Consider the following 9,376-nt stretch of genomic DNA (forward strand, 5'->3'; position numbering starts at 1 on the left):
GTATCAAACAAGTCGTATAAGCCGAGAACCTATCGCGGACTTTAAATCGATACGAATCAGGAAGAAATCGCAACAGGAAAAACGATAGCCGGCCAGTCACCGCACAATCCTTAAACCGAAAGTAAACCTAGGTCTTGCCCTAAACCCAGCGCACTGGTCTCTAACATCTCTAGGCATAGTATCAAACACCCTGATACGAGATCCCAAAATTTGTCTCTTTGCCAATATTCGAACGTCTTCATAAAATCCCGCAAGTTTACACACTGCGGAAAACTCTCGAAACAGATTATGGATATGGCAATTCACACAGAGTTAGATTACGAGACGACAACTCGTAGTCTTCCCTCTACACCCATACAAAATGCCATCGGCAGCAACACGCCTTATAACCGCTACATAAAAACTAGACCATAAAGGTCCTACTGGAAAACTAGTCATAAGAACCTTAACTCCAAGACGAACTACGAAAGGCTTGATCCCTTCAACAAGGGTACGTAGGCAGCCGTCATAAGGCGCAGCCCCAATCTTATCGCGTTTTCTACTTTTAAGAGAGCGAGAAGATCACTTACCACAGACTTTTTCAACCATTAATTCCGCCTAACTCACCTAACTTGCCTAACTTGCAAGCCACTCGCTAGAACCTCACGCTAGAAGCTCATGGTTCTAACGATCTGGGGGGCTAACTGTTGGGGTCAAAATCGGTCACGATGGAATCAATGCATGAAAGTCCGTAAAAATCAGCATAAACGTTTTTACGAAAAGTAATCTTCGTAAAGATATCTTTACGAAAAGCCTTGCAGTAAAATCTCGTCCAAATCTCAATCGAACCACTAAATACCGATTGTCCGAAGGCAACGGACATGTATCCAAATCGGCCGCGGACAAGCTCGAGTATGGAAATCAGACCGCGGACAAGCCAAACTCGATCGGTACGCGGCGACCAAGCATGCACACAGCTCGGTCGCTACGTAGCGACCGAGCTCGAGCCAAGCTCGGTCGCTACGTAGCGACCGAACATCCGTTTCGCTCGGTCGCTACGTAGCGACCGAGCGTCCGTCTCGCTCGGTCGCTACGTAGCGACCGAGCCCAAGCCAAGCTCGGTCGCTACGTAGCGACCGAGCCCGAGCCAAGCTCGGTCGCTACGTAGCGACCGAGCGTCCATCTCGCTCGGTCGCTACGTAGCGACCAGGCTCGAGCCAAAGTTCGGTCGCTGCGTAGCGACCGAGCTCTTTCGAACATCGGTATGACACCAGTCCATGCATTCTCGTCAAACCTTCAAATGCTATCTCCCGAAGACCGTAGCGAGCTCAGTCTATGTTTTCCGCTATTCTAAATCATCGATCAAACTTCGCGGATTAGAAACCGCGGAAAGTTCTTTCTTTGTCGAAAGAAATCGTAGTAAACTCTTCGTGTTGGAAGACGGCCCAAAGGGACCTAAAACACGACTCGAGGCCCATCCTGCGATTTCTTAACCAAAAGCCCATAAACCACAGCCCGGTTTACGTTTGGTCCACAAGGAAGGATAAATGTCAAGTTTCCGCGGATAAATACGGAAGTTTTGAAGATAATTGTGAAAATCGAGAAAAATGGAATATCTCCATTTTTACGCTATGACGGCTTAAGGGCAGAAGAGTAAAAGCGTAAACCGACCTTGGAGTTAGTATATAAGGAGTCCTAGGCGAGGAGCATGGGAGAGAACTTTTTAGATTCGGAATTCTCTGCACTTAGAAACTTTAGGCTTTACTCTCGACAAGTTCGGTTTCTATGACTGGCATTCAATTACTAGACGAACTCGCCCAGGCAGTTTGATCTCTTGTCCAGCTCTATCAATTGAACTACGTTCGGCTTGATCCTCGAAAGGGGTACGTAGGCAGCCTTTAACAAGGTTCAGTCCGAAATCAATCAAAAACCTTTTCTTTATCTATTTCGTCTTTCGTTATCGAGCTGCGACTAAACTAGGTTTGAGCTATTAGGTCGCTAGAACTAAGTAACTCGCTGACAGCCTTTGCGGCCAAAGCTTTCATGATCTCTTGTAATGATCGCAACGCTCTTACGCGGACTCGAAATAAGATCAACTGTTTTCTCTAAACTCGTTCGTTATCTTTTCATAATTTCCGCATATATTTGGTCACTTGTCGTTGGCACTCGCAGAGATCCGGGACCTCTGGGAAATTAGGGTTTTCCTAGTTTCCTTATTTAAACGGAAATCGACAGTGCGAATTTCGGTTCCCACAATCCTCACTGTTCTCCTTCTCTTCCTCACTTGTTTCAGCCTTTTTTTCTTCAACTTTCTCATCATCCTCACTGTTCTCCTTCTCTTCCTCACTGGTTTCAGCCTCTTTCTCTTCACCTTCTTCTTCATCATGTTTCCCTCCAGCCTTTTCTTCATTCTCAATTTCCTTCCACATTTTAGCAGCTTGTCTTCTACATCTCTCCTTCATTCGCTTCAACTCATCAGTCTCACTCTCACTGTTTTCTTCCTCATCAGCCTCACTATTTTCCTTCTCTTTTTCACCCTCTTGCTGACCATCGTCATCAGCCTCTTTCTCACCCTCTTGCTCAGTATTCTCGATGTTATCATTCTCTTTCCCAGCTTCTTGCTCAGCAGTAGCTTTCTCCTTCTCAGAATTAGCTTTGTCCTTCTCTTCATATGTACCGTAGTCCCACTATCGAAAATTCATGTCTTCATCAAGACTCGGCTCCACCTTACTCTCAATAGAAGTTAGCCTGTCTTCTATTTTCTTAGCCCTTTTTCTCAATAGCCGCTGGTTCTTCTCAACACCACTCATCCTTGAGCCTAGAGACTCCAGCTTTGTGTCCACCGTTACCTGAAGTCCAACAAATCCTTCTCCCATGAATTCCAAAATCCTCTCTTCCATACCTTGCAACCTCGAATCTAAACCAGAATTAGAGGATGATCCTTCAGCAAACGTCACCTTTTCTTTGTCTTTCTTTTTTGGCAACACTCGTCGTGCAACTTGATCTAACTCATATAGCTCTTTCCACCAAATAGTCTTCTGCTTCACATTTAACCAGTAGTTCCAAGTATCACTTGGGCTGCCCTGACGGTCATACTCTCGCTCCTCATCAATGATACGAGCCAGCATAATTTGCTCACCAATAGTTGGAACTAACACACTGTTGATAACCTGAAAATAAAACAATAAGTTAGATCAGTTAAATTATCTTTTCTACTAGCTTCTACTATAACTATATACATGTACCTTTGTTTCTCCAACCGCATCATATATGTCTTCTAAAGGATAACCCTTAACACTAGACTTTGCAAACCGGCTCTTGCACATCCTTGGACAGTCTACACTAGCGTCGTCTGAATAGATTTTAAACGTTTTCTCCAGATCCGGAATACACTCAAAAGCCAGAACCTAGTACATCCATTGTCACAGTGTCAGATTTCAATTATATAACAACTAAAAATTAACTAAACTATACGCTTTACCTCTAAAGGAATTATGAAACTAGGAAAGGCGCTTGCCTCTTTCACTTCACCCTTCAGATGGTTCATCATGTGCTTAATCTCCTTTATTGCATCCTCAAATGTTAGACGACCCCAGGGAAATGATCTGCAAGCATCTAAATCGTCCATCACCCTTAATATAAAGAGGTCTAAATGTCCATCATCCTTCGTCTTTCCTCTGATAACCCGACCAAGAAAAAATAAGACAGTCTTCTTCAAACTATCTGGACACGGCGGCATAGACAACATCTTCTGCTTCACATCACTCATGGTTATCTTCTTTCTGTCATGGAAGTAATAATCCACAAACTTATAGCCCCCCAACTTCTCGTAGTTTGGTGGATAATCACCGCAGTCTAAGCCAGAGATGAGGGCATGCTCCCTCATAGAATAGCGGATGGGTACACCATTAACCGCAAACCATGCAACATCATCTTCAGGAGTACAAATGGTGCGTAGGAGTAACATCCACATCACCTGAAGCTTCAGGTTATCTTCGTCTGGCATGTGGAAGAAATGCCGAAACTGAGGATGGCTTGTGAACCACACAGCCTCAAGCTTATCCTTGATGAGCTTTATTGTCTTCGTCACAAAGCACTTAGTTTGTATCTTGGAACTCTTGGGGAACTCTCTGTTTTTGAAGTAGAACTCAAGGGGTTTATTTGGTTGCATTTCCTTCAATCAAAATACATATATACATGTTAGTAATGCTAGTAATACAAAAAGTACTAGTACTACTGCTAATTACTACTCAGCATTTCTCACAAACAATAACAATGAATACAAAATATATACCTCTCTTTCAAACCCCTCCGTATCGGACCCCTCCCTTTCGGACTCATCTGAGGCTGAGAGCGATTCTACACTCGGTGCTCTCGCTAGCTCTCTCACTGGCCTACTCTTCTTACTCTTCTTACTGCTTTTCTTACTGCTCTTATGAACTCTCGGTTCCGGCTTTTTTGCAGCCGAGTCCGGTTTTCTGATTCTAAGAGATTGACGACGACTTTCATTGGGGACTACCTTTTTATTTGCCTTCATAACTTTCATGTACAAGACATTACAACACTCAATCACTCTAAATTCAAACCGCAAAACAACAACACAATATCAACTAAGTTTCTCCAATACAATTTTATTAACAAAAATTAAATACAATTTATAACTCAAATCGGAAACAATAGATTCGATATAATATATACCTAAACAATAGATTTACCAAGTTCTTATCCAATTTCAAAGCCAATACCTAAACATAAGACACATTCAAAGTTTTCCCCAAATTTGTTTTCAAATCTACATACAAATTCGACCAAATAACAACCAAATAAAGGGAAACTAATCACTTACCACAAGGAACGTAGATGGAGCCTCGATTTCGACAAAGAAGGATGAAGAAACAAAGCGGTCTCGACTTTAGGGTTTCAGACAAGAGAGACAAAGAGATAGTTGAGACACGAACGAACAAGGAAGAACGAAGATGGATTTTCGATTTAGATGGAGAACGAACAAGGAAGAACGAAAATGGATACTCTAGGGTTTCAATCTCCGATTTCGCAATAGAGAGTGTCGAAAGGGGAGAGACGACCCGAAATGATTGAAAAATTTGGAGAAGAGAATGTTGAGTAATTCAAAACAACATCGTTTTGGTTTAGATGGGTCGGGTTTTAGGGTTTGTTTTGTGTGGGTCGGATCTTTCCGGTTGGATTTTGTAAATAACTAATTTATGTTAGGGCAATCCGTCTTTAGCCACTTTTTCTATTTTAAAAAAATGAAAAAGAAATTATATTATAATAAAGGGATAAATGGGAATTTTTTTGGGGGGGTAGAGGGTATATGGAGTTATTTTCCTAATTTTTATAATAACTATAAATAAATAAATAAAACAATTTGTATTATTTTTTTTAGCCATTTATTTATTTGGATCAAAGGCCCATAATCATTCTTCCATCTATCCTCATCCTTTTTTGTAATTGGTTGATTTGCTTTTGGTGTGGATCAGCATTTACTTGATCCTAGACCATCAGATCAAAATTAATCCAACGGACAATGTTTTTTTTCTTCTATCATGTTCTTTTTGTGATAATCTCTCTTCTCCCTTCTCCACTTCTCGGAACGGGCGAGCTCATCAGCACTACCACTCCGTTTGAACACAAAGAGCGTCCATGTTGAATCGAAGAGAAAAAAGGAAAATGAGGAGATTCGAGTTCTGGAGTCTGTCAATGAACTCTAGGTCTTTCCCTTACGAATCTGGATTTCTTCGTGGATCTCCTTGTTTGATTATGGGGTTGTTCGTTTGATCCATCTAGGTGAAGATGCAAATAGATGTTCGTTTTGTGCATTATAATGCTACATCCAGATGGATCACCCAGCTGAAGTTTTAAAAACTCATCTCAAATTCTCACCTAAATGAAGGTGAGTCTTGATGGTGCATCTGGATGCAAATACAGCTAGTTCAGTCCAAAATGATAAATGACAAAAATGATTTTTTAAAATCAAAATATTATTTTCAAACCGTAAATTCTATTTTTTTTGCAAATACATTTTTCTGCCAGAACAGAAAAATACATTTCCCGTAAAAACTGAAAAACACACTTTCCCGCCAAAACCGCAAAATGCGTTTTTCCTCAAAAAAACATAAAACGCATATTTCCATAACCAGTAAAACCACACTTTTCGGCCAAAACCGGAAAACACATATTTTCCGCAAAAATCGAAATAATGCATTTTCCCGCCAAACCCTAAAAACGCATTTTCCTGCCAAACCCCCCAAAACGCATTTTCCGGTCAAAACCGCAAAAAGCATTTTCTCGTCAAAGCCGGAAAATGCAATTTTCCTGCAAAAACCGGAAAAAACAATTTTTTCTCGCTGAAACCAAAAAACACAATTTTCTCGCCGAAACCGGAAAACACAATTTTCTCGCTGAAACTGGAAAAACGCATATACCCGCCAAAACCGGAAAAACGTACTTTTCCCGCCAAAACCGGAAAACACACATTTTTCCGCCAAAACCGTAAAAACACAAATTTTTCCGCCGAAACCGGAAAAACACATTTTTCCGCCGAAACCGGAAAACGCATTTTCCCACCAAAACCAGAAAACATTTTTTTCGCCGAAACCGGAAAAGCGCATTTTTCCGTCAAAATCGAAAAATACATTTTCTCGCCAAAAATGAAAAAAATGCATTTTCCTGCCAAAACCGAAAAATGTATTTTCAAAACCGAAAAACACATTTTTCGCCAAAACAGGAAAAACGTACTTTTCCCGCAAAAACGTATTTTCCTCCAAACCCATAAAAACATAATTTCCGTCAAAACCGTAAAAATGCTATTTTTCCACTGAAAAAAAAATATATTTTAATCATTTTATTAACAAGTCCACCTGGATGCAGATGGAGATGCAAGTTAAAAAACGAACATACCTGCATTCAGATGATTTATCTGTATGCATTGACGAAATGAAGAAACGAACAACACCCTGATGAAGCATCTGGATAAGACATCTAGATGGACCATCTGGATGCATCTTCCAGATGTACAAACGAACAGGACCTATGACTTTATCAATTTGTTTGAGTGTTTGCGTAGGCGACTTACGCATCGATAACTCTGAGTGGATGCGAAACGAATATTACTCACCCTCTAGGTTTCGGTAATCTATCGTTTCTCTCTTTTCGATCTGTGGTTAAAGGAGAAAGTCGTTACCTTTTTTACTGTATGTGGTACAAAAGATTGAATCTTTATCAGTGTGAATGTGTTTATAGCTTCGTGTCATTGTGTGGCGTTGGATGTTGAAGGTCGTTGCTACACCTGGGGACGCAACGAGGTAATGCTCTGGTTTCGTTTTCCTTCTTGTTTGCACTCTCTTGTTTACTTATATAAAATTTTGATGTGTTTCAGAAAGGTCAGTTAGGTCATGGTGATATGATCTAATGTGACAGGCCAATGGTTGTCTCAGGACTCTCTAAGTGAGTTTTTGTTTCCTTGTTAATAAGTGTTTGAGGGAGATTGGTCTTAACTCTTTGGTTCAACGTGTACCTGGCTGCTAAAGCTTTGAATGGATTGTGTTTCTTGTTGAAGGTACTAGAAGGAGAACAAACAACTTGATACTGAAATCCACATGAACTGTTGGAGATAAACTTAAATCTATTTGTGTTAATCCTATTTAATATGTGTTTTAGATAAGGATGAATCCTAATGAGATTAGGATAATAAACTCTATATAAGAAAATGGTGAGATGTGCCATGAACTTGTGAGATTTAGAGATTGTTGTGAGAGCTTGAGTTTTAAGGTATTTTCTTAAGCTAATAAAGAGAGTTTGATAATCTTTGAGTCTCATATTGTTAACGATAAACCGATATTTGGTATCAGAGCTTGAAACAACGCGTAAGAGATGGGAGACATTGTTCCTGTGACCGTGAAACCTAAAGTAGGGAACTCTACGATAAGTTGCCCCATGCTAGACTCGGCAAACTACACTGTGTGGGCAATCCATATGAAGCTTCTACTAAAGGTTTACAAAGTATGGGAGATCGTGGAAACAGAATCAGTTGAGAGCGACAAGAACGACATGGCTATCGCTCTTATTTTCCAATCCATTCCTGAATCACTTATCTTACAGGTTGGGGAGTTGACTACGGCGAATAAAGTGTGGGTTGCTATCAAATCTCGCCACCTAGGAGCAGACAGGGTGAGAGAAGCTCGTTTGCAAACCCTAAAAGCAGAGTTTGATCGTTTAAAGATGAAGGAAACAGAAACCATCGATGACTTCGTCGGCAAGCTATCAGAAATAAGTTCCAAATCTGCATCGTTGGGTGAAAACATAGATCAAACAAAGATGGTGAAGAAATTTCTCTCAAGCCTGCCAAGGAAGAAATTCATACACATTGTGGCGTCGTTAGAACAAGTTCTTAATCTCAATGACACCACGTTTGAGGATATCGTTGGACGACTAAAGGCTTATGAAGAACGGATAAGTGAAGACGATGGAAGTGGTCAAGAAGAACAGAGCAAGTTGATGTATGCGAGTTCAGACAACCAGAACTACCAGTCGAACCGAGAGTATAATGGACGAGGTCGTGGAGGAAGATACTATGGTAGAGGCCGTGGAAGAGGAAGACAGTATCGCGAAACAGATCTGTCTATAATCACCTATTTCAGGTGTGACAAAACCGGACACTTTGCATCAGGATGTCCAGATAGATTGTTGAAGCTTCAGGAGGCTTATGAAAACAAGTCTGAGAAAGGTCATGATACGCAAGAGGCAGATAGATTACTAGTTCATGAGGTTGTGTTCTTGAATGAAAAGAATGTGAAACCAAAGGAACTTGAAGTGAGCTCAGAGAATGATAGAGTGTGGTATTTGGATAATGGGGCAAGCAACCACATGACAGGAAGAAAGAAGTATTTTAAAGCCATTGATGAGTCGATAACAGGGAAGGTGCGCTTCGGAGATGACTCGAGGATTGACATCAAAGGCAAAGGTTTTGTACTCTTCATCACTCAGGACGGTTCAAAGAAACTACTAGCTGACGTCTACTAAATTCCTGATCTCAAGAGCAACATTTTGAGTCTTGGCCAAGCAACAAAGGCTGGATGTGAAGTCAGAATGAAAGAGGGAGATCTTACTTTAGTTGATAAGAAGGAAATCTTGTAGTAAAGGCCAAAAGATCTGCTAATCGCCTCTACAAAGTACTCATGGATATAGTGGATGATAAGTGTTTGCAAGCTACAACAGTGTCTGAATCAGGTATCTGGCATGCGCGTCTGGGGCACATAGGAGCAAGTTCGTTGAAGACAATGATACGAGACCAACTGTTGCTAGGCTCTTACCAAAGCTGAGCGTTGAGACAGACCCATGCCCATCGTGTTTACTTGGCAAGCAAGCCAGACGTCCTTTC

The 9,376-nt window shown here is 41.0% G+C and overlaps 1 protein-coding gene across 1 annotated transcript; it reads left to right on the forward strand.

The window, feature by feature from the left end:
* The first annotated feature begins 7,869 nt into the window (after positions 1-7,869).
* LOC103873701 lies at positions 7,870-9,018 on the forward strand. Its single transcript, XM_009152093.1, has one exon. It carries the CDS (start codon positions 7,870-7,872, stop codon positions 9,016-9,018), a length of 1,149 nt encoding a protein of 382 aa, XP_009150341.1.
* Positions 9,019-9,376: the final 358 nt, after the last annotated feature.

Source organism: Brassica rapa, chromosome A06 (assembly GCF_000309985.2).
Source record: "Brassica rapa cultivar Chiifu-401-42 chromosome A06, CAAS_Brap_v3.01, whole genome shotgun sequence".
Classification (NCBI taxonomy): domain Eukaryota; kingdom Viridiplantae; phylum Streptophyta; class Magnoliopsida; order Brassicales; family Brassicaceae; genus Brassica; species Brassica rapa.

Coding starts and splice junctions, on each gene's coding strand:
- LOC103873701 (XM_009152093.1), top strand. CDS start 7,870: ATGGGAGACATTGTTCCTGTGACCGTGAAACCTAAAGTAGGGAACTCT.